At 56.6% G+C, this 25,409-nt stretch overlaps 1 protein-coding gene across 1 annotated transcript in view; it reads right to left on the reverse strand.

Annotated features, from left to right (window-relative positions):
• Positions 1–2,106: 2,106 nt before the first annotated feature.
• Positions 2,107–25,409, reverse strand: part of mphosph6 (M-phase phosphoprotein 6) — a 28,898-nt gene continuing 5,595 nt past the window's right edge. Inside the window, exon 5 of the mRNA XM_079248845.1 lies at positions 2,107–2,896. Coding sequence (XP_079104971.1) covers positions 2,779–2,896 — 118 coding nt within the window. The 3' untranslated portion in view covers positions 2,107–2,778. The remainder of the gene's footprint in view (positions 2,897–25,409) is intronic.

The following is a 25,409-nucleotide window of genomic DNA, read 5'->3' on the forward strand; positions in this document are numbered from 1 at the left end:
AAGAAGTTACATCAAACATCACAACTCAGGGCACATGGAAACGTTCCAGCCTATTGAGTTCAGCGAGTTGAAATCACATTTTTGGCCACTAGATGTCACTGAGATAAGGATGATCTCGCAAACATTCCATTTTTGCCATCACCAGTAATCAGTTTAAGACTTTATTGTTTAACGTGAACAACTTTCTTTCCTTTGAAGCATTTTAACACAAAATTTTAATATTGAACTATCATTTCCGCAGTTCTTTTTAAGTTGAATTAACACCTTTTATTAACTGTACAACTTTTCAAGACAGACATCTTATTTGTGCAGACAGTCCACACTTTATAAAGCACATTTTACAATTATAGCAAAGCATTTTGATGGGACAATACGCAGCACTGTGTGTCCAACGACTGACACATCATCATGGTGCACAATGTTTAATGCTGGATTTGGACCCGCATCTTGTACACCAAGGCATACCTTTGAATGGAGCACAAAACGGACCAATTGCTGAGGTAAATTTTCCATTTTGTCCAATCACAGGAACAGATTTAAAAAATGGACCAAAACTTGAATAACTTGAGAAGTTTACATGTTCCAATAGCACATATCCCCTGAATGGGCTGAAGAATTTGATACTTGAATGGTTGAAGTGAGACGAAAGGTGTTGGAGGAGTAGCGTTTCAAACATTTTGCAGGAAAGACCCCTTTGTTTCATGTGAAGCATTTTAACAATTTAATATTGAACTGTCATTTTTGCAGTTAACCTTTCACTTCAAATACACACTTCGTGTTAAGTGTTTAACTTTTCAAGACCAGCATTGCACTGACGTTATCTTACATGTGCAGACCGCCCATACTTTAACTGCACAGTTTGCAGCTGAAGCCAAAGCTTTTTGATAGACCAGTACACGGCATTCTGTATGCAACAACTGACGAATGGTGTACAATTATTAATATGGGATTTGAACCCTTGCCTTGTATACCAATAAGTACCTGTGCACCGGTGCAGAAGATGCCCAATGGGCATTCACATTAACAAGATACAAAGAACTGGATCTCAATACTGTGCCCTATGGGAAAACATCTTCTATATAGCAAATTCTAATTCAAATCCTCTTCCTCCCATAGGACTCTTAGAGACTCTGGGAACCACCAGTAAACCTGCAGTCTGAGAGCCAAGTGCTCTATTTGGAATATATGGAACTATAAGATCTTTTATGTACAATGGAGCTTGGTCATGGAGAGCTTTATATGTGAGGAGAAGAATTTTAAACTTGATCCTGGATTTAACAGGGAGCCAGTGTAGAGAGGCTAAAACTGGTGAAACATGATCTCTCCTGTAGTCCTCATCAGAACCCTCGCTGCAGCATTTTGGATCAGATGGAGACTTTTCAGGGCATATTTGGGACAACCCATAAATAAGGACTTGCAGTAATCCAGCCTGGAAGTAATAAAGGCATGGACTCATTTTTCTGCATCTTTCTGAGACAAGATGCTCCTAATTTCTGCAATATTACGCAGGTGGAAGAAGGCGGTTCTAGAAACCTGTTTTAAATGTGAGCTAAAAGACAAGTCCTGGTCAATAATGACTCCAAGGTTCCTCACAGTGGTACTGGAGGCCAGATTAATGCCATCCAGATTAATTACATAACTGGATCATTTTGTTCTAAGTTTTTCAGCCTGAAGATAACGACCTCTGTCTTGTCTGAGTTTAAAAGGAGAAAATTCAGAGTCATCCAGGTCTTGATGTCTGTAAGACATCTTTGTAATCTAAGAAACTGATTGGTTTCATCTGGCTTCATGGAGAGGTAGATCTGAGTGTCATCCGCATAGCAATGAAACTTTATACCATGCTGCCTGATGATATTTCCTAAGGGAAGCATGTATAATGTGAGAAGTATTGGTCCAAGTACAGAACCCTGAGGAACTCCATGACTTACCCTGGTGTGTGAGGAAGACTCATCATTTACATTTACAAACTGAAATCTATCAGATAAATATGACTGGAACCAGTCTGATGCGGTCCCTTTAATCCCAATAACATGTTCCAGCCTCTGTAGCAGAATATTGTGATCGGTAACAAGAAGAAATGAATCCAAGATGAAAGATTTGTTTTATGAACTCCCACCTCTGAAATCACAATTTGTGTGGCCTTGTGTACACATTATCAGGCCAAAGTCATGGTCTGTCAACCTATGAAATACAGGGAATAATCTTTTTTTTTTAGCCATTTTTATTCCACATCTAATCATTTTATTTCAACCTTTATTTATGAATCCATTTATTATAAAAATAAATGTGAAAATAAAATATGGTAGATTTGTAAAAAAAAATAAAAAGGATGAATAAACGAATAAACTAATAAAAATGGGCAAGACTGATCGTCTACACACAACTGTGAGCGTAAATTTGATTTGCATGTCTGTCAGCCTCTGGTGACCAGCTGAACCCAGAACCTGGAAACTGGTTTATTCAGAAAAAGTCCACAAATAAAAACTAAAAACAAGAAAAGACAATGAAAGCCGTTTGGTTCTGGTGGTTTTGTAAGAACCGCAGTCCATCTGAACCTGGCTGACCTAAGGAAGCGGTCCAAAGTTCTGCATCCTGTTCAGGGCCAGAGAAGACCTGAACCGGTTCTGTGAACTTAGTCCTGCATGTTTACAGTCTGATGAAGAAGATGGAACATGGGAAGCTCAGACATCCATGATGAGCCACATTTTCAGTGGACCCGGACGGAGACCAGCTGGAACTTCATCCTGACACACAAACTGTAAAAGCACACACACATCTTCAGTCCTGAGGCTTCACGAACGTCCTCTTCCTCTCCGTCTGGTTGTCATTCTCCAGCAACGTTCTCTCTCGCTTTTTTGAAAACTTCTTCTTCATGCTTCCAACTAAACTCTCGTACCTGGAAAACAACATGGAACAAGGGATTAGCTGGAAAACCGGCAATGGGGGGGGGGTTGGCATCCTAGAGATAAATCCAAGCAGAAACGATCCAAAACGAGCCGATGCAGAAACAGTTATGATCAGCAGCTGTACACCGTGTTGGCTTGGATGTACGAGGGGAACGCCGCAGTTGGCTGTGCAATGGGACAAATGATGGAATTTGCTGATATGACTGGATATGAGAGAATATATGATGATACGAGAGTGAGATCTGGACTCTGATGGAACATTTCCCAGCTGCAGCCTCTGTCTGACAGAGTTTAGGCTTTTCTATGCGAGTTATCATCGGTGTATTAACAACGAATAACCTGACGCATCCCTCTAAGCCAAGAGGCTCATATTGGTCTCCGAATGAGGGACATCCATGTGGGACGACAGAGGGACGACAGAGGGTCGAGAGGGACGACAGAGGGACGACAGAGGGTCGAGAGGGACGACAGAGGGTCGAGAGGGACGACAGAGGGTCGAGAGGGACGACAGAGGGTCAAGAGGGACGACAGAGGGACGACAGAGGGTCGAGAGGGACGACAGAGGGACGACAGAGGGTCGACAGAGGGTCGAGAGGGACGACAGAGGGTCGAGAGGGACGACAGAAGGTCGAGAGGGACGACAGAGGGACGACAGAGGGTCGACAGAGGGTCGAGAGGGACGACAGAGGGTCGAGAGGGACGACAGAAGGTCGAGAGGGACGACAGAGGGTCGAGAGGGACGACAGAAGGTCGAGAGGGACGACAGAGGGTCGACAGAGGGTCGACAGAGGGTCGAGAGGGACGACAGAGGGACGACAGAGGGTCGACAGAGGGTCGACAGAGGGTCGACAGAGGGTCGAGAGGGACGACAGAGGGTCGAGAGGGACGACAGAGGGACGACAGAGGGTCGACAGAGGGTCGAGAGGGACGACAGAGGGACGACAGAGGGTCGACAGAGGGTCGACAGAGGGTCGAGAGGGACGACAGAGGGTCGACAGAGGGTCGACAGAGGGTCGAGAGGGACGACAGAGGGTCGAGAGGGACGACAGAGGGTCGAGAGGGACGACAGAGGGACGACAGAGGGTCGACAGAGGGTCGACAGAGGGTCGAGAGGGACGACAGAGGGTCGAGAGGGACGACAGAGGGACGACAGAGGGTCGACAGAGGGTCGAGAGGGACGACAGAGGGTCGACAGAGGGTCGACAGAGGGTCGAGAGGGACGACAGAGGGACGACAGAGGGTCGACAGAGGGTCGAGAGGGACGACAGAGGGACGACAGAGGGTCGACAGAGGGTCGAGAGGGACGACAGAGGGTCGACAGAGGGTCGAGAGGGACGACAGAGGGACGACAGAGGGTCGACAGAGGGTCGACAGAGGGTCGAGAGGGACGACAGAGGGACGACAGAGGGACGACAGAGGGTCGAGAGGGACGACAGAGGGACGACAGAGGGTCGACAGAGGGTCGACAGAGGGTCGAGAGGGACGACAGAGGGACGACAGAGGGTCGACAGAGGGTCGAGAGGGACGACAGAGGGACGACAGAGGGTCGAGAGGGACGACAGAGGGACGACAGAGGGTCGACAGAGGGTCGACAGAGGGACGACAGAGGGTCGAGAGGGACGACAGAGGGACGACAGAGGGACGACAGAGGGTCGAGAGGGACGACAGAGGGACGACAGAGGGTCGACAGAGGGTCGAGAGGGACGACAGAGGGACGACAGAGGGACGACAGAGGGTCGACAGAGGGTCGAGAGGGACGACAGAGGGACGACAGAGGGTCGACAGAGGGTCGAGAGGGACGACAGAGGGTCGACAGAGGGTCGAGAGGGACGACAGATGGTCGAGAGGGACGACAGAGGGTCGACAGAGGGTCGACAGAGGGTCGAGAGGGACGACAGAGGGACGACAGAGGGACGACAGAGGGTCGAGAGGGACGACAGAGGGACGACAGAGGGTCGACAGAGGGTCGAGAGGGACGACAGAGGGACGACAGAGGGTCGACAGAGGGTCGAGAGGGACGACAGAGGGACGACAGAGGGTCGACAGAGGGTCGACAGAGGGTCGAGAGGGACGACAGAGGGACGACAGAGGGTCGACAGAGGGTCGACAGAGGGTCGAGAGGGACGACAGAGGGACGACAGAGGGACGACAGAGGGTCGACAGAGGGTCGAGAGGGACGACAGAGGGACGACAGAGGGTCGACAGAGGGTCGAGAGGGACGACAGAGGGTCGAGAGGGACGACAGAGGGACGACAGAGGGTCGACAGAGGGTCGACAGAGGGTCGAGAGGGACGACAGAGGGACGACAGAGGGTCGACAGAGGGTCGAGAGGGACGACAGAGGGACGACAGAGGGTCGAGAGGGACGACAGAGGGACGACAGAGGGTCGACAGAGGGTCGACAGAGGGTCGAGAGGGACGACAGGGACGACAGAGGGTCGACAGAGGGTCGAGAGGGACGACAGAGGGACGACAGAGGGTTGAGAGGGACGACAGAGGGACGAGAGGGACGACAGAGGGTTGAGAGGGACAACAGAGGGTCGAGAGGGACGACAGAGGGTCGAGAGGGACGACAGAGGGTCGAGAGGGACGACAGAGGGTTGAGAGGGACGACAGAGGGACGAGTGGGACGACAGAGGGTCGAGGGGAACGACAGAGGGTCGAGAGGGACGACAGAGGGTCGAGAGGGACGACAGAGAGACGACAGAGGGTCGAGAGGGACGACAGAGGGACGACAGAGGGTCGAGAGGGACGACAGAGGGACGACAGAGGGTCGAGAGGGACAACAGAGGGACGACAGAGGGTCGAGAGGGACGACAGAGGGTCGAGAGGGACGACAGAGAGACGAGAGGGACGACAGAGGGTTGAGAGGGACGACAGAGGGTCGAGGGGAACGACAGAGGGTTGAGAGGGACGACAGTGGGTCGAGAGGGACGACAGAGGGTCAAGAGGGACGTGAGGGACGACAGAGGGACGACAGAGCGACGACAGAGGGTCGAGGGGGACGACAGATGGGACGACAGAGGGTCGAGAGGGACGTCAGAGGGTCGAAAGGGACGTCAGAGGGTCGAGAGGGACGACAGAGGGTCGAGAGGGACGACAGAGGGTTGAGAGGGACGTCAGAGGGACGACAGAGGGTCGAGAGGGACGACAGAGGGACGACAGATGGGACGACAGAGGGTCGAGGGGACGACAGAGGGACGTGATGGACGACAGAGGGACGACAGAGGGTCGAGAGGGACGACAGATGGGACAACAGAGGGACGACAGAGAGACGACAGAGGGTCGAGAGGGACGACAGAGGGACGACAGAAGGACGACAAAGGGTCGAGAGGGACGACAGAGGGACGTGATGGACGACAGAGGGTCGAGAGGGACGATAGAGGGACGACAGAGTGTCGACAGAGGGTCGAGAGGGACGAACGAGGGACGAAAGAGGGTTGAGAGGGACGACAGAGAGACGACAGAGGGTCGAGAGGGACGACAGAGGGTCAAGAGGGACGTGAGGGACGACAGAGGGACGACAGAGGGTCGAGAGGGACGACAGAGGGTCGAGAGGGACGACAGAGGGACGACAGAGGGTCAAGAGGGACGACAGAGGGTCGAGAGGGACGACAGAGGGTCGACAGGGACGACAGAGGGACGACAGAGGGTCAAGAGGGACGTGAGGGACGACAGAGGGACGACAGAGGGTCAAGAGGGACGTGAGGGACGACAGAGGGACGACAGAGGGTCGAGAGGGACGACAGATGGGACGACAGAGGGTCGAGAGGGACGACAGAGGGTCAAGAGGGACGACAGAGGGACGACAGAGGGTCAAGAGGGACGACAGAGGGTCGAGAGGGACGACAGAGGGTCGAGAGGGACGACAGAGGGTCGACAGAGGGTTGAGAGGGACGACAGAGGGTCGAGAGGGACGACAGAGGGTCGAGAGGGACGACAGATGGGACGACAGAGGGTCGAGAGGGACGACAGAGGGTCGAGAGGGACGACAGAGGGTCGACAGAGGGTTGAGAGGGACGACAGAGGGTCGAGAGGGACGACAGAGGGTCGAGAGGGACGACAGAGGGACGAGAGGGACGACAGAGGGTAGAGAGGGACGACAGAGTGACGAGAGGGACGACAGAGTGACGAGAGGGACGACAGAGGGACGAGAGGGACGACAGAGGGACGAAAGAGGGTCGAGAGGGATGACAGAGGGACGAGGGGGACGACAGAGGGTCGACAGAGGGTCGAGAGGGACGACAGAGGGACGACAGAGGGTCGAGAGGGATGACAGAGGGACGAGGGGGACGACAGAGGGTCGACAGAGGGTCGAGAGGGACGACAGAGGGACGACAGAGGGTCGAGAGGGACGACAGAGGGTCGAGAGGGATGACAGAGGGACGAGGGGGACGACAGAGGGTCGAGAGGGACGACAGAGGGACGACAGAGGGTTGAGAGGGACGACAGAGGGTCGAGAGGGAAGACAGAGGGTCGAGAGGGACGACAGAGGGACGACAGAGGGTTGAGAGGGACGACAGAGGGTTGAGAGGGACGACAGAGGGTCGAAAGGGACGACAGAGGGTCAAGAGGGATGACAGAGGGTCAAGAGGGTCGAGAGGGACGACAGAGGGTCGAGAGGGACGACAGAGGGTTGAGAGGGACGACAGAGGGTCAAGAGGGTCGAGAGGGACGACAGAGGGTTGAGAGGGACGACAGAGGGTTGAGAGGGACGACAGAGGGTTGAGAGGGACGACAGAGGGTTGAGAGGGACGACAGAGGGACGAGTGGGACGACAGAGGGTCGAGGGGAACGACAGAGGGTCGAGAGGGATGACAGAGGGTTGAGAGGGACGACAGAGGGACGAGTGGGACGACAGAGGGTCGAGGGGAACGACAGAGGGACGAGAGGGACGACAGAGGGTTGAGAGGGACGACAGAGGGTCGAGGGGAACGACAGAGGGTCGAGAGGGACGACAGAGGGTCGAGAGGGACGACAGAGAGACGACAGAGGGTGGAGAGGGACGACAGAGGGTCGAGAGGGACGACAGAGGGACGACAGAGGGTTGAGAGGGACGACAGAGGGTTGAGAGGGACGACAGAGGGTCGAGAGGGACGACAGAGAGACGACAGAGGGTGGAGAGGGACGACAGAGGGTCGAGAGGGACGACAGAGGGACGACAGAGGGTCGAGAGGGACGACAGAGGGTTGAGAGGGACGACAGAGGGTCGAGGGGAACGACAGAGGGTCGAGAGGGACGACAGAGGGTCGAGAGGGACGACAGAGGGTCGAGAGGGACGACAGAGGGACGACAGAGGGTTGAGAGGGACGACAGAGGGTCGAGAGGGACGACAGAGGGTCGAGAGGGACGACAGAGAGACGACAGAGGGTGGAGAGGGACGACAGAGGGTCGAGAGGGACGACAGAGGGACGACAGAGGGTCGAGAGGGACGACAGAGGGTTGAGAGGGACGACAGAGGGTCGAGGGGAACGACAGAGGGTCGAGAGGGACGACAGAGGGTCGAGAGGGACGACAGAGGGTCGAGAGGGACGACAGAGAGACGACAGAGGGTCGAGAGGGACGACAGAGGGTCAAGAGGGACGTGAGGGACGACAGAGGGACGACAGAGCGACGACAGAGGGTCGAGGGGGACGACAGATGGGACGACAGAGGGTCGAGAGGGACGACAGAGGGACGACAGAGGGTCGAGAGGGACGACAGAGGGTCGAGAGGGACGACAGAGGGACGACAGAGGGTCAAGAGGGACGACAGAGGGTCGAGAGGGACGACAGAGGGTCGAGAGGGACGACAGAGGGACGACAGAGGGTCAAGAGGGACGTGAGGGACGACAGAGGGACGACAGAGGGTCAAGAGGGACGTGAGGGACGACAGAGGGACGACAGAGGGTCGAGAGGGACGACAGAGGGTCAAGAGGGACGACAGAGGGACGACAGAGGGTCAAGAGGGACGACAGAGGGTCGAGAGGGACGACAGAGGGTCGACAGAGGGTTGAGAGGGACGACAGAGGGTCGAGAGGGACGACAGAGGGTCGAGAGGGACGACATGGGACGACAGAGGGTCGAGAGGGACGACAGAGGGTCGAGAGGGACGACAGAGGGTCGACAGAGGGTTGAGAGGGACGACAGAGGGTCGAGAGGGACGACAGAGGGTAGAGAGGGACGACAGAGTGACGAGAGGGACGACATGGGACGACAGAGGGTCGAGAGGGACGACAGAGGGTCGAGAGGGACGACATGGGACGACAGAGGGTCGAGAGGGACGACAGAGGGTCGAGAGGGACGACAGAGGGTCGACAGAGGGTTGAGAGGGACGACAGAGGGTCGAGAGGGACGACAGAGGGTCGAGAGGGACGACAGAGGGTGGAGAGGGACGACAGAGGGTCGACAGAGGGTCGAGAGGGACGACAGAGGGACGAGAGGGACGACAGAGGGTAGAGAGGGACGACAGAGTGACGAGAGGGACGACAGAGGGACGAGAGGGACGACAGAGGGACGAAAGAGGGTCGAGAGGGATGACAGAGGGACGAGGGGGACGACAGAGGGTCGACAGAGGGTCGAGAGGGACGACAGAGGGACGACAGAGGGTCGAGAGGGATGACAGAGGGACGAGAGGGACGACAGAGGGTCGAGTGGGACGACAGAGGGTCGAGGGGAACGACAGAGGGACGAGAGGGACGACAGAGGGACGAGTGGGACGACAGAGGGTCGAGGGGAACGACAGAGGGACGAGAGGGACGACAGAGGGACGAGAGGGACGACAGAGGGTCGAGGGGAACGACAGAGGGTCGAGAGGGACGACAGAGGGTTGAGAGGGACGACAGAGGGACGAGTGGGACGACAGAGGGTCGAGGGGAACGACAGAGGGACGAGAGGGACGACAGAGGGTTGAGAGGGACGACAGAGGGTCGAGGGGAACGACAGAGGGTCGAGAGGGACGACAGAGGGTCGAGAGGGACGACAGAGAGACGACAGAGGGTGGAGAGGGACGACAGAGGGTCGAGAGGGACGACAGAGGGACGACAGAGGGTCGAGAGGGACAACAGAGGGACGACAGAGGGTTGAGAGGGACGACAGAGGGTCGAGAGGGACGACAGAGGGTCGAGAGGGACAACAGAGGGACGACAGAGGGTCGAGAGGGACGACAGAGGGTCGAGAGGGACGACAGAGGGTCGAGAGGGACGACAGAGAGACGACAGAGGGTCGAGAGGGACGACAGAGGGTCAAGAGGGACGTGAGGGACGACAGAGGGACGACAGAGCGACGACAGAGGGTCGAGGGGGACGACAGATGGGACGACAGAGGGTCGAGAGGGACGTCAGAGGGTCGAAAGGGACGTCAGAGGGTCGAGAGGGACGACAGAGGAACGACAGAGGGTCGACAGAGGGTCGAGAGGGACGACAGAGGGTCGAGAGGGACGACAGAGGGACGACAGATGGGACGACAGAGGGTCGAGAGGGACGACAGATGGGACGACAGAGGGTCGAGAGGGACGACAGAGGGTCGAGAGGGACGACAGAGGGACGACAGATGGGACGACAGAGGGTCGAGGGGACGACAGAGGGACGTGATGGACGACAGAGGGACGACAGAGGGTCGAGAGGGACGACAGATGGGACGACAGAGGGACGAGAGGGACGACAGAGAGACGACAGAGGGTCGAGAGGGACGACAGAGGGACAACAAAAGGACGACAGAGGGTCGAGAGGGACGACAGAGGGACGTGATGGACGACAGAGGGTCGAGAGGGACGACAGAGTGTCGACAGAGGGTCGAGAGGGACGAACGAGGGACGAAAGAGGGTTGAGAGGGACGACAGAGAGACGACAGAGGGTCGAGAGGGACGACAGAGGGTCAAGAGGGACGTGAGGGACGACAGAGGGACGACAGAGGGTCGAGAGGGACGACAGAGGGACGACAGAGGGTCAAGAGGGACGTGAGGGACGACAGAGGGACGACAGAGGGTCGAGAGGGACGACAGAGGGTCAAGAGGGACGACAGAGGGACGACAGAGGGTCGAGAGGGACGACAGATGGGACGACAGAGGGTCAAGAGGGACGACAGAGGGACGAGAGGGACGACAGAGGGTCGAGAGGGACGACAGAGGGTCGACAGAGGGTCAAGAGGGACGACAGAGGGTCGAGAGGAACGACAGAGGGTCGAGAGGGACGACAGAGGGTCGAGAGGGACGACAGAGGGACGACAGATGGGACGACAGAGGGATGACAGATGGGACGACAGAGGGTCGAGAGGAACGACAGAGGGACGAGAGGGACGACAGAGTGACGAGAGGGACGACAGAGGGACGAGAGGGACGACAGAGGGACGTAAGAGGGTCGAGAGGGACGACAGAGGAACGACAGAGTGTCGACAGAGGGTCGAGAGGGACGACAGAGGGACGACAGATGGGACGACAGATGGGACGACAGAGGGTTGAGAGGGACGACAGAGGGTCAAGAGGGACGACAGAGGGACGACAGAGGGTCGAGAGGGACGACAGAGGGTTGAGAGGGACGACAGAGGGTCAAGAGGGACGACAGAGGGACGACAGAGGGACGACAGAGGGTCGAGAGGGACGACAGAGGGTCGAGTGGGACGACAGAGGGTCGTGAGGGACGACAGATGGGACGACAGAGGGTCAAGAGGGATCACAGAGGGTCGAGAGGGACGACAGAGGGTCAAGAGGGACGACAGAGGGTCGAGAGGGACGACAGAGGGTCGAGAGGGATCACAGAGGGACGAGAGGGACGACAGAGGGTCGTGAGGGACGACAAATGGGACGACAGAGGGTCGAGAGGGACGACAGAGGGTCGAGAGGGATCACAGAGGGACGAGTGGGACGACAGAGGGTCGAGAGGGACGACAGAGGGACGACAGATGGGACGACAGAGGGACGACAGATGGGACGACAGAGGGTCGAGAGGGACGACAGAGGGTCAAGAGGGACGACATAGGGACGAAAGAGGGTCGAGAGGGACGACAGAGGGTCAAGAGGGACGACAGAGGGACGACAGAGGGTGGAGAGGGACGACAGAGGGTCGAGAGGGACGTCAGAGGATCGAGAGGGACGACAGAGGGTCGAGAGGGACGACAGAGGGACGACAGAGGGTCGAGAGGGACGACAGAGGGACGAAAGAGGGTCGAGAGGGACGACAGAGGGTCGAGAGGGACGACAGAGGGTCGAGAGGGACGACAGAGGGTTGAGAGGGACGACAGAGGGTCAAGAGGGACGACAGAGGGACGACAGAGGGTTGAGAGGGACGACAGAGGGACGACAGAGGGTTGAGAGGGACGACAGAGGGTCGAGAGGGACGACAGAGGGTTGAGAGGGAGGACAAAGGGACGACAGAGGGTCAAGAGGGACGACATAGGGACGAAAGAGGGTCGAGAGGGACGACAGAGGGTCAAGAGGGACGACAGAGGGTTGAGAGGGACGACAGAAGGTCGAGAGGGACGAAAGAGGGACGACAGAGGGTCGAGAGGGACGACAGAGGGACGACAGAGGGTCGAAAGTGACGACAGAGGGTCGAGAGGGACGACAGAGGGACGACAGAGGGTCGAGAGGGACGATAGAGGGTCGAGAGGGACGACAGAGGGACGACAGAGGGTCGAGAGGGACGATAGAGGGTCGAGAGGGACGACAGAGGGACGACAGAGGGTCGAGAGGGATCACAGAGGGACGAGAGGGATGACAGAGGTTCGTGAGGGACGACAGAGGGTCGAGAGGGACAACAGAGGGTCGAGAGGGACGACAGAGGGAAATAGAGGGACGACAGAGGGTCGAGAGGGACGACAGAGGGTCGAGAGGGATCACAGAGGGACGACAGAGGGTCGAGAGGGACGACAGAGGGAAGACAGAGGGTCGAGAGGGACGACAGAGGGACGACAGATGGGACGACAGAGGGTCGAGAGGGACGATAGAGGGTCAAGAGGGACGACAGAGGGTCGAGAGGGACGACAGAGGGACGAGAGGGACGACAGAGGGTCGTGAGGGAATACAGAGGGACGACAGATGGGACGACAGAGGGTCGAGAGGGATCACAGAGGGACGACAGAGGGACGACAGAGGGACGACAGAGGGTCGTGAGGGACGACAGAGGGTCGAGAGGGACGACAGAGGGTCGAGAGGGACGACAGAGGGTCGAGAGGGATCACAGAGGGACGACAGAGGGACGACAGAGGGTCGTGAGGGACGACAGAGGGTCGAGAGGGACGACAGAGGGTCGAGAGGGATCACAGAGGGACGAGTGGGACGACAGAGGGACGACAGATGGGACGACAGAGGGTCAAGAGGGACGACAGAGGGTCGAGAGGGATCACAGAGGGACCAGAGGGACGACAGAGGGTCGTGAGGGACGACAGAGGGACGACAGAGGGTCGAGAGGGACGACAGAGGGACGACAGATGGGACGACAGAGGGTCGAGAGGGACGACAGAGGGTCAAGAGGGACGACATAAGGACGAAAGAGGGTCGAGAGGGACGACAGAGGGTCAAGAAGGACGACAGAGGGTCGAGAGGGACGACAGAGGGTCAAGAGGGACGACAGAGGGTCAAGAGGGACGACAGAGGGTGGAGAGGGACGACAGAGGGACGACAGAGGGTCGAGAGGGACGTCAGAGGATCGAGAGGGACGACAGAGGGTCGAGAGGGACGACAGAGGGTCGAGAGGGACGACAGAGGGACGACAGAGGGTCGAGAGGGACGACAGAGGGTCGAGAGGGACGACAGAGGGTTGAGAGGGACGACAGAGGGACGACAGAGGTTCAAGAGGGACGACATAGGGACGAAAGAGGGTCGAGAGGGACGACAGAGGGTCAAGAGGGACGACGGAGGGTTGAGAGGGACGACAGAGGGTCGAGAGGGACGACAGAGGGTCGAGAGGGACGACAGAGGGTTGAGAGGGACGACAGAGGGACGACAGAGGGTCGAGAGGGACGACAGAGGGTCGAGAGGGACGACAGAGGGTCGAGAGGGACGACAGAGGGACGACAGAGGGTTGAGAGGGACGACAGAGGGACGACAGAGGGTTGAGAGGGACGACAGAGGGTCGAGAGGGACGACAGAGGGTCGAGAGGGACGACAGAGGGTTGAGAGGGAGGACAAAGGGACGACAGAGGGTCAAGAGGGACGACATAGGGACGAAAGAGGGTCGAGAGGGACGACAGAGGGTCAAGAGGGACGACAGAGGGTTGAGAGGGACGACAGAAGGTCGAGAGGGACGACAGAGGGTCGAAAGGGACGACAGAGGGACGACAGAGGGTCGAGAGGGATCACAGAGGGACGAGAGGGACGACAGAGGGTCGAGAGGGACGACAGAGGGACGACAGAGGTTCAAGAGGGACGACATAGGGACGAAAGAGGGTCGAGAGGGACGACAGAGGGTCAAGAGGGACGACGGAGGGTCGAGAGGGACGACAGAGGGTCAAGAGGGACGACAGAGGGACGACAGAGGGTCGAGAGGGACGACAGAGGGTCGAGAGGGACGACAGAGGGTCGAGAGGGACGACAGAGGGTTGAGAGGGACGACAAAAGGTCGAGAGGGACGACAGAGGGTCGAGATGGACGACAGAGGGTTGAGTGGGACGACAGAGGGAAGACAGAGGGTCGAGAGGGACGACAGAGGGACGACAGATGGGACGACAGAGGGTCGAGAGGGACGACAGAGGGTCGACAGAGGGTCGAGAGGGACGATAGAGGGTCAAGAGGGACGACAGAGGGTCGAGAGGGACGACAGAGGGTCGAGAGGGATCACAGACGGACGAGAGGGACGACAGAGGGTCGTGAGGGACGACAGAGGGACGACAGATGGGACGACAGAGGGTCGAGAGGGACGACAGAGGGTCGAGAGGGATAACAGAGGGACGAGTGGGACGACAGAGGGTCGAGAGGGACGACAGAGGGACGACAGATGGGACGACAGAGGGTCGAGAGGGACGACAGAGGGTCAAGAGAGACGACAGAGGGACGACAGAGGGTCGAGAGGGACGACAGAGGGACGACAGAGGGTCGAGAGGGACGACAGAGGGTCGAGAGGGATGACAGAGGGTTGAGAGGGACGACAGAGGGTCAAGAGGGACGACAGAGGGACGACAGAGAGTGGAAAGGGACGACAGAGGGTCGAGAGGGACGACAGAGGGACGACAGAGGGTTGAGATGGACGACAGAGGGTCGAGAGGGACGACAGTGGGTTGAGAGGGACGACAAAGGGACGACAGAGGGTCAAGAGGGACGACATAGGGACGAAAGAGGGTCGAGAGGGACGACAGAGGGTCAAGAGGGACGACAGAGGGTTGAGAGGGACGACAGAGGGTCAAGAGGGACGACAGAGGGACGACAGAGGGTCGAGAGGGACGACAGAGGGTTGAGAGGGACGACAAAAGGTCGAGAGGGACGACAGAGGGTCGAGATGGACGACAGAGGGTTGAGTGGGACGACAGAGGGAAGACAGAGGGTCGAGAGGGACGACAGAGGGACGACAGATGGGACGACAGAGGGTCGAGAGGGACGACAGAGGGTCGACAGAGGGTCGAGAGGGACGATAGAGGGTCAAGAGGGACGACAGAGGGTCGAGAGGGACGACAGAGGGTCGAGAGGGATCACAGACGGACGAGAGGGACGACAGAGGGTCGTGAGGGACGACAAAAGGTCGAGAGGGACGACAGAGGGTCGAGAGGGACGACAGAGGGTTGAGAGGGACGACAAAAGGTCGAGAGGGACGACAGAGGGTCGAGATGGACGACAGAGGGTTGAGTGGGACGACAGAGGGAAGACAGAGGGTCGAGAGGGACGACAGAGGGACGACAGATGGGACGACAGAGGGTCGAGAGGGACGACAGAGGGTCGAGTGGGACGACAGAGGGTCGAGAGGGACGACAGAGGGACGACAGATGGGACGACAGAGGGTCGAGAGGGACGACAGAGGGACGACAGAGGGTCGAGAGGGATCACAGAGGGACGAGAGGGACGACAGAGGGACGACAGAGGGTCGAGAGGGACGACAGATGGGACGACAGAGGGTCGAGAGGGACGACAGAGGGACGACAGAGGGTCAAGAGGGACGACATAGGGACGAAAGAGGGTCGAGAGGGACGACAGAGGGTCAAGAGGGACGACAGAGGGTCGAGAGGGACGACAGAGGGTCAAGAGGGACGACAGAGGGACGACAGAGGGTGGAGAGGGACGACAGAGGGACGACAGAGGGTCGAGAGGGACGTCAGAGGATCGAGAGGGACGACAGAGGGTCGAGAGGGACGACAGAGGGTCGAGAGGGACGACAGAGGGTCAAGAGGGACGACAGAGGGTCGAGAGGGACGACAGAGGGTCAAGAGGGACGACAGAGGGACGACAGAGGGTGGAGAGGGACGACAGAGGGACGACAGACGGTCGAGAGGGACGTCAGAGGATCGAGAGGGACGACAGAGGGTCGAGAGGGACGACAGAGGGTCGAGAGGGACGACAGAGGGACGAGAGGGACGACAGAGGGTTGAGAGGGACGACAGAGGGTCAAGAGGGACGACAGAGGGACGACAGAGGGACAACAGAGGGTGGAGAGGGACGACAGAGGGTCGAGAGGGACGACAGAGGGTCGAGAGGGACGACAGAGGGTTGAGAGGGACGACAAAGGGACGACAGAGGGTCAAGAGGGACGACATAGGGACGAAAGAGGGACGAAAGAGGGTCGAGAGGGACGACAGAGGGTCAAGAGGGACGACAGAGGGTCAAGAGGGACGACAGAGGGACGACAGAGGGTCGAGAGGGACAACAGAGGGTCGACAGGGACGACAGAGGGACGAGAGGGACGACAGAGGGACGACAGAGGGTCGAGAGGGACGACAGAGGGTTGAGTGGGACGACAGAGGGATGAAAGGGATGACAGAGGGAAGACAGAGGGTCGAGAGGGACGACAGAGGGTTGAGAGGGACGACAGAGGGAAGACAGAGGGTCGAGAGGGACGACAGAGGTACGACAGAGGGTCGAGAGTGACGACAGAGGGTCGACAGAGGGTCGAGGGGGACGACAGAGGGACGACAGAGGGTCGAGAGGGACGACAGAGGGACGACAGAGGGTGGAGAGGGACGACAGAGGGACGACAGAGGGTCGAGAGTGACGACAGAGGGTCGACAGAGGGTCGAGAGGGACGACAGAGGGACGACAGAGGGTTGAGAGGGACGATAGAGGGTCGAAAGGGACGACAGAGGGACGACAGAGGGTCGAGAGGGATCACAGAGGGACGAGAGGGATGACAGAGGGTCGTGAGGGACGACAGAGGGACGACAGAGGGTCGAGAGGGACAACAGAGGGTCGACAGGGACGACAGAGGGTCGACAGGGACGACAGAGGGACGACAGAGGGTCGAGAGGGACGACAGAGGGTTGAGTGGGACGACAGAGGGATGAAAGGGATGACAGAGGGAAGACAGAGGGTCGAGAGGGACGACAGAGGGTTGAGTGGGACGACAGAGGGACGACAGAGGGAAGACAGAGGGTCGAGAGGGACGACAGAGGGTCGAGAGGGACGACAGAGGGTTGAGAGGGAAGACAGAGGGTCGAGAGGGACGACAGAGGGTCGAGAGGGACGACAGAGGGTTGAGTGGGACGACAGAGGGATGAAAGGGATGACAGAGGGAAGACAGAGGGTCGAGAGGGACGACAGAGGGTTGAGTGGGACGACAGAGGGACGACAGAGGGAAGACAGAGGGTCGAGAGGGACGACAGAGGGTCGAGAGGGACGACAGAGGGTTGAGTGGGACGACAGAGGGACGACAGAGGGAAGACAGAGGGACGAGAGGGACGTCAGAGGGTCGAGAGGGACAACAGAGGGTCGAGAGGGATCACAGAGGGACGAGAGGGACGACAGAGGGTCGAGCGGGACGACAGAGGGTCGAGAGGGACGTCAGAGGGTCGAGAGGGACAACAGAGGGTCGAGAGGGATCACAGAGGGACGAGAGGGACGACAGAGGGTCGAGCCGGATGACAGAGGGTCGAGAGGGACGATGGAGGGTCGAGATGGACGACAGAGGGTCGAGCGGGACGACAGAGGGTCGAGAGGGATCACAGAGGGACGAGTGGGACGACAGAGGGTCAAGAGGGACGACAGAGGGACGACAGATAGGACGACAGAGGGTCAAGAGGGACGACAGAGGGTCGAGAGGGATCACAGAGGGACGACAGAGGGTCGTGAGGGACGACAGAGGGACGACAGAGGGTCGAGAGGGACGACAGAGGGACGACAGATGGGACGACAGAGGGTCGACAGAGGGTCGAGAGGGACGACAGAGGGTCGAGAGGGACGATAGAGGGTCGAGAGGGACGACAGAGGGACGACAGAGGGTCGAGAGGGACGACAGAGGGTCGAGAGTGACGACAGAGGGTCGACAGAGGGTCGAGAGGGACGACAGAGGGTCGAGAGGGACGATAGAGGGTCGAGAGGGATCACAGAGGGACGAGAGGGATGACAAAGGTTCGTGAGGGACGACAGAGGGACGACAGAGGGTCGAGAGGGACGACAGAGGGTCGACAGGGACGACAGAGGGACGAGAGGGACGACAGAGGGATGACAGATGGGACGACAGAGGGTCAAGAGGGACGACAGAGGGTCGAGAGGGATCACAGAGGGACGAGAGGGACGACAGAGGGTCGAGAGGGACGACAGAGGGACGACAGAGGTTCAAGAGGGACGACAGAGGGACGAAAGAGGGTCGAGAGGGACGACAGAGGGTCAAGAGGGACGACAGAGGGTCGAGAGGGACGACAGAGGGTCAAGAGGGACGACAGAGGGACGACAGAGGGTCGAGAGGGACGACAGAGGGTCGAGAGGGACGACAGAGGGTCAAGAGGGACGACAGAGGGACGACAGAGGGTCGAGAGGGACGACAGAGGGACGACAGAGGGTCGAGAGGGACGACAGAGGGACGACAGAGGGTCGAGAGGGACGACAAAGGGACGACAGAGGGTCAAGAGGGACGACAGAGGGTCAAGAGGGATCACAGAGGGACGACAGAGGGAAGACAGAGGGTCGAGAGGGACGACAGAGGGACGACAGATGGGACGACAGAGGGTCGAGAGGGACGACAGAGGGTCGAGAGGGACGACAGAGGGTCAAGAGGGACGACAGAGGGTCGAGAGGGATCACAGACGGACGAGAGGGACGACAGAGGGACGACAGATGGGACGACAGAGGGTCGAGAGGGACGACAGAGGGTCGAGAGGGATCACAGAGGGACGAGTGGGACGACAGAGGGTCGAGAGGGACGACAGAGGGACGACAGATGGGACGACAGAGGGTCGAGAGGGACGACAGAGGGTCGAGAGGGACGACAGAGGGTCGAGAGGGACGACAGAGGGTCGAGAGGGATCACAGACGGACGAGAGGGACGACAGAGGGACGACAGATGGGACGACAGAGGGTCGAGAGGGACGACAGAGGGTCGAGCGGGACGACAGAGGGTCGAGAGGGATCACAGAGGGACGAGTGGGACGACAGAGGGTCGAGAGGGACGACAGAGGGACGACAGATGGGACGACAGAGGGTCAAGAGGGACGACAGAGGGTCGAGAGGGACGACAAAGGGACGACAGAGGGTCAAGAGGGATCACAGAGGGACGACAGAGGGTTGAGTGGGACGACAGAGGGAAGACAGAGGGTCGAGAGGGACGACAGAGGGACGACAGATGGGACGACAGAGGGTCGAGAGGGACGACAGAGGGACGACAGAGGGTCGACAGAGGGTCGAGAGGGACGATAGAGGGTCAAGAGGGACGACAGAGGGTCGAGAGGGACGACAGAGGGTCGAGAGGGATCACAGACGGACGAGAGGGACGACAGAGGGTCGTGAGGGACGACAGAGGGACGACAGATGGGACGACAGAGGGTCGAGAGGGACGACAGAGGGTCGAGAGGGATCACAGAGGGACGAGTGGGACGACAGAGGGTCGAGAGGGACGACAGAGGGACGACAGATGGGACGACAGAGGGTCAAGAGGGACAACAGAGGGTCGAGAGGGATCACAGAGGGACGAGAGGGACGACAGAGGGTCGTGAGGGACGACAGATGGGACGACAGAGGGTCAAGAGGGACGACATAAGGACGAAAGAGGGTCGAGAGGGACGACAGAGGGTCAAGAGGGACGACAGAGGGTCGAGAGGGACGACAGAGGGACGACAGAGGGTCAAGAGGGACGACAGAGGGACGACAGAGGGTCAAGAGGGACGACAGAGGGACGACAGAGGGTGGAGAGGGACGACAGAGGGACGACAGAGGGTCGAGAGGGACGACAGAGGGTCGAGAGGGACGACAGAGGGTCAAGAGGGACGACAGAGGGACGACAGAGGGTCGAGAGGGACGACAGAGGGACGACAGAGGGTTGAGAGGGACGACAGAAGGTCGAGAGGGACGACAGAGGGTCGAGAGGGACGACAGAGGGACGACAGAGGGACGACAGAGGGTCGAGAGGGACGACAGAGGGACGACAGAGGGTCGAGAGTGACGACAGAGGGTTGAGAGGGTCGAGAGTGACGACAGAGGGTTGAGAGGGACGACAGAGGGACGACAGAGGGTCGAGAGGGACGACAGAGGGTCAAGAGGGACGACAGAGGGACGACAGAGGGTCGAGAGGGACGACAGAGGGACGACAGAGGGTTGAGAGGGACGACAGAAGGTCGAGAGGGACGACAGAGGGTGGAGAGGGACGACAGAGGGACGACAGATGGGACGACAGAGGGTCGAGAGGGACGACAGAGGGACGACAGAGGGTCGAGAGTGACGACAGAGGGTTGAGAGGGACGACAGAGGGACGACAGAGGGTGGAGAGGGACGACAGAGGGACGACAGATGGGACGACAGAGGGTCGAGAGGGACGACAGAGGGACGACAGAGGGTCGAGAGTGACGACAGAGGGACGACAGAGGGTCGACAGAGGGTCGAGAGGGACGACAGAGGGTCGACAGAGGGTCGAGAGGGACGACAGAGGGACGACAGAGGGTCGACAGAGGGTCGAGAGGGACGACAGAGGGTCGAGAGTGACGACAGAGGGTCGAGAGGGACGACAGAGGGTCGAGAGGGACGACAGAGGGACGACAGAGGGTGGAGAGGGACGACAGAGGGACGACAGAGGGTCGACAGAGGGTCGAGAGGGACGACAGAGGGACGATAGAGGGTCGAGAGGGACGATAGAGGGTCGAAAGGGACGACAGAGGGACGACAGAGGGTCGAGAGGGATCACAGAGGGACGAGAGGGATGACAGAGGGTCGTGAGGGACGACAGAGGGACGACAGAGGGTCGAGAGGGACAACAGAGGGTCGACAGGGACGACAGAGGGACGAGAGGGACGACAGAGGGTCGAGAGGGACGACAGAGGGTTGAGTGGGACGACAGAGGGATGAAAGGGATGACAGAGGGAAGACAGAGGGTCGAGAGGGACGACAGAGGGTTGAGAGGGACGACAGAGGGAAGACAGAGGGTCGAGAGGGACGACAGAGGGTTGAGTGGGACGACAGAGGGACGACAGAGGGAAGACAGAGGGTCGAGAGGGACGACAGAGGGTCGAGAGGGACGACAGAGGGTCGAGAGGGACAACAGAGGGTCGAGAGGGATCACAGAGGGACGAGAGGGACGACAGAGGGTCGAGCGGGACGACAGAGGGTCGAGAGGGACGTCAGAGGGTCGAGAGGGACAACAGAGGGTCGAGAGGGATCACAGAGGGACGAGAGGGACGACAGAGGGTCGAGCCGGACGACAGAGGGTCGAGCGGGACGACAGAGGGTCGAGATGGACGACAGAGGGTCGAGCGGGACGACAGAGGGTCGTGCTTCATATTGCTTAATGTTGATTAATACCGCTTCATGTTGCATCATGTTGCTTAATGACACTTCATGTTTTATCATGTTGCTTAATGACGCTTCATGTTGCTTAATGACACTTCATGTTGCTTAATGACGCTTCATGTTGCTTAATGACGCTTCATGTTGCTTAATGACGCTTCATGTTGCTTAATGACACTTCATGTTGCATCATGTTGCTTAATGTCGCTTCATGTTGCTTAATGACGCTTCATGTTGCTAAATGTCTCTTCATGTTGCTAAATGTCGCTTCAGTTTGCTTTATGTCGCTTCATGTTGCTTAACGTCGCTTCATGTTGCTTAACGTCGCTTCAAAGTGCCTAATGTCGCTTCAAAGTGCTAAATGTCGCTTCATGTTGCTTCATGTTGCTTAATGTGGCTTAATGTCGCTTCATGTTACTTAATGTCGCTTCATGTTGTTTAATGTCGCTTCATGTTAATGTATTTTCATGTTGCTTATTGTTGCTTCATGTTGCTTAATGCCCCTTCCTGTTGAATCATGTTGCTTAATGACGCCTTATGTTGCATCATGTCGTTTAATGACGCTTCTTGTTGCTTAATGTCGTTTCATGTTGCTAAATGTCGCCTCATGTTGCTTAATGTCGCCTCATGTTAATAAATGTCGCTTCATGTTGCTTAATGACGCTTCATGTTGCTTCATGTCACTTCATGTTTCTGTCGCTTCATGTTGCTAAATGTCGCTTCATGTTGCTAAATGTCGTTTCATATTGCTAAATGTCGCTTCATGTTGATGAATGTCAATTCATGTTTGCTTTATGTCGCTTCATGTTGCTTAACGTCGCTTCATGTTGCTTAATGTCGCTTCACGTTGCTAAATGTCGCTTCATGTTGCCCAATGTCACCACATGTTCTTTCATGTCGCTTCATTTTGCTTCATGTCGCTTCATGTTGCTTCATGTTGCTTAATGTCGCTTCACGTTGCTAAATGTCGCTTCATGTTGCCCAATGTCACCACATGTTCTTTCATGTCGCTTCATTTTGCTTCATGTCGCTTCATGTTGCTTCATGTTGCTTAATGTCGCTTCACGTTGCTAAATGTCGCTTCATGTTGCCCAATGTCACCACATGTTTTTTCATGTCGCTTCATTTTGCTTCATGTCGCTTCATGTTGCTTCATGTCGCCTAATGTCGCCTCATGTTGCTTAATGTCGCTTCATGTTTCTTCATGTTGCTTCATGTTTCTTCATGTTGCCTAATGTTGCTTCATGTCGCTTTAACTTGCTTCATGTCGCTTCATGCCACTTTAACTTGCTTCATGTCGCTTCATGCCGCTTCATGTCGCTTCATGTTTCTTCATGTTGCAACATGTTGCTTAATGACGTCTTATGTTGCATCATGTCGCTACAGTTTGCTTAATGTCGCTTCATGTTGCTTAACGTCGCTTCATGTTGCTAAATGTCGCCTCAAAGTGCCTAATGCCACTTCATGTTGCTTCATGTCGCTTCATGTTGCTAAATGTCGCTTCATGTTGCTTCATGTTGCTTCATGCCACTTCATGTTGCTTAATGACGCTTCATGTTGCTTAATGCCGCGTCGTGTTGCTTCATGCCACTTCATGTTGCTAAATGTCGCTTCATGTTGCTAAATGTCGTTTCATATTGCTAAATGTCGCTTCATGTTGATGAATGTCAATTCATGTTTGCTTTATGTCGCTTCATGTTGCTTAACGTCGCTTCATGTTGCTTAATGTCGCTTCACGTTGCTAAATGTCGCTTCATGTTGCCCAATGTCACCACATGTTCTTTCATGTCGCTTCATTTTGCTTCATGTCGCTTCATGTTGCTTCATGTTGCTTAATGTCGCTTCACGTTGCTAAATGTCGCTTCATGTTGCCCAATGTCACCACATGTTCTTTCATGTCGCTTCATTTTGCTTCATGTCGCTTCATGTTGCTTCATGTTGCTTAATGTCGCTTCACGTTGCTAAATGTCGCTTCATGTTGCCCAATGTCACCACATGTTTTTTCATGTCGCTTCATTTTGCTTCATGTCGCTTCATGTTGCTTCATGTCGCCTAATGTCGCCTCATGTTGCTTAATGTCGCTTCATGTTTCTTCATGTTGCTTCATGTTTCTTCATGTTGCCTAATGTTGCTTCATGTCGCTTTAACTTGCTTCATGTCGCTTCATGCCACTTTAACTTGCTTCATGTCGCTTCATGCCGCTTCATGTCGCTTCATGTTTCTTCATGTTGCAACATGTTGCTTAATGACGTCTTATGTTGCATCATGTCGCTACAGTTTGCTTAATGTCGCTTCATGTTGCTTAACGTCGCTTCATGTTGCTAAATGTCGCCTCAAAGTGCCTAATGCCACTTCATGTTGCTTCATGTCGCTTCATGTTGCTAAATGTCGCTTCATGTTGCTTCATGTTGCTTCATGCCACTTCATGTTGCTTAATGACGCTTCATGTTGCTTAATGCCGCGTCGTGTTGCTTCATGCCACTTCATGTTGCTAAATGTCGCTTCATGTTGCTAAATGTCGTTTCATATTGCTAAATGTCGCTTCATGTTGATGAATGTCAATTCATGTTTGCTTTATGTCGCTTCATGTTGCTTAACGTCGCTTCATGTTGCTTAATGTCGCTTCACGTTGCTAAATGTCGCTTCATGTTGCCCAATGTCACCACATGTTCTTTCATGTCGCTTCATTTTGCTTCATGTCGCTTCATGTTGCTTCATGTTGCTTAATGTCGCTTCACGTTGCTAAATGTCGCTTCATGTTGCCCAATGTCACCACATGTTTTTTCATGTCGCTTCATTTTGCTTCATGTCGCTTCATGTTGCTTCATGTCGCCTAATGTCGCCTCATGTTGCTTAATGTCGCTTCATGTTTCTTCATGTTGCTTCATGTTTCTTCATGTTGCTTCATGTTTCTTCATGTTGCTTCATGTCGCTTTAACTTGCTTCATGTCGCTTCATGCCACTTTAACTTGCTTCATGTCGCTTCATGTCGCTTCATGTTTCTTCATGTTGCAACATGTTGCTTAATGACGTCTTATGTTGCATCATGTCGCTACAGTTTGCTTAATGTCGCTTCATGTTGCTTAACGTCGCTTCATGTTGCTAAATGTCGCCTCAAAGTGCCTAATGCCACTTCATGTTGCTAAATGTCGCTTCATGTTGCTTCATGTTGCTTCATGCCACTTCATGTTGCTTAATGACGCTTCATGTTGCTTAATGCCGCGTCGTGTTGCTTCATGCCACTTCATGTTGCTTAATGACGCTTCATGTTGCTTAATGCCGCGTCATGTTGCTTCATGCCACTTCATGTTGCTTAATGACGCTTCATGTTGCTTCATGCCGCTTCATGTTGCTTCATGCCGCCTCATGTTGCTTCATGCCGCCTCATGTTGCTTAATGTCGCTTCATGTTGCTAAATGTCGCTTCATGTTGCTTAATGACGCTTCATGTTGCTTAATGACGCTTCGTGTTGCTTAATGACGCTTCGTGTTGCTTAATGACGCTTCGTGTTGCTTAATGACGCTTCGTGTTGCTTCATGCCGCTTCATGTTGCTTCATGCCGCCTCATGTTGTTTCATGCCGCCTCATGTTGTTTCATGCCACCTCATGTTGCTAAATGTCGCTTCATGTTGCTAAATGTCGCTTCATGTTGTTTAATGCTGTCTCATGTTGCCTAATGTCGCTT

This window comes from Telmatherina bonti (assembly GCF_933228915.1).
Source record: "Telmatherina bonti genome assembly, chromosome: 2".
In the NCBI taxonomy this organism is placed as follows: domain Eukaryota; kingdom Metazoa; phylum Chordata; class Actinopteri; order Atheriniformes; family Telmatherinidae; genus Telmatherina; species Telmatherina bonti.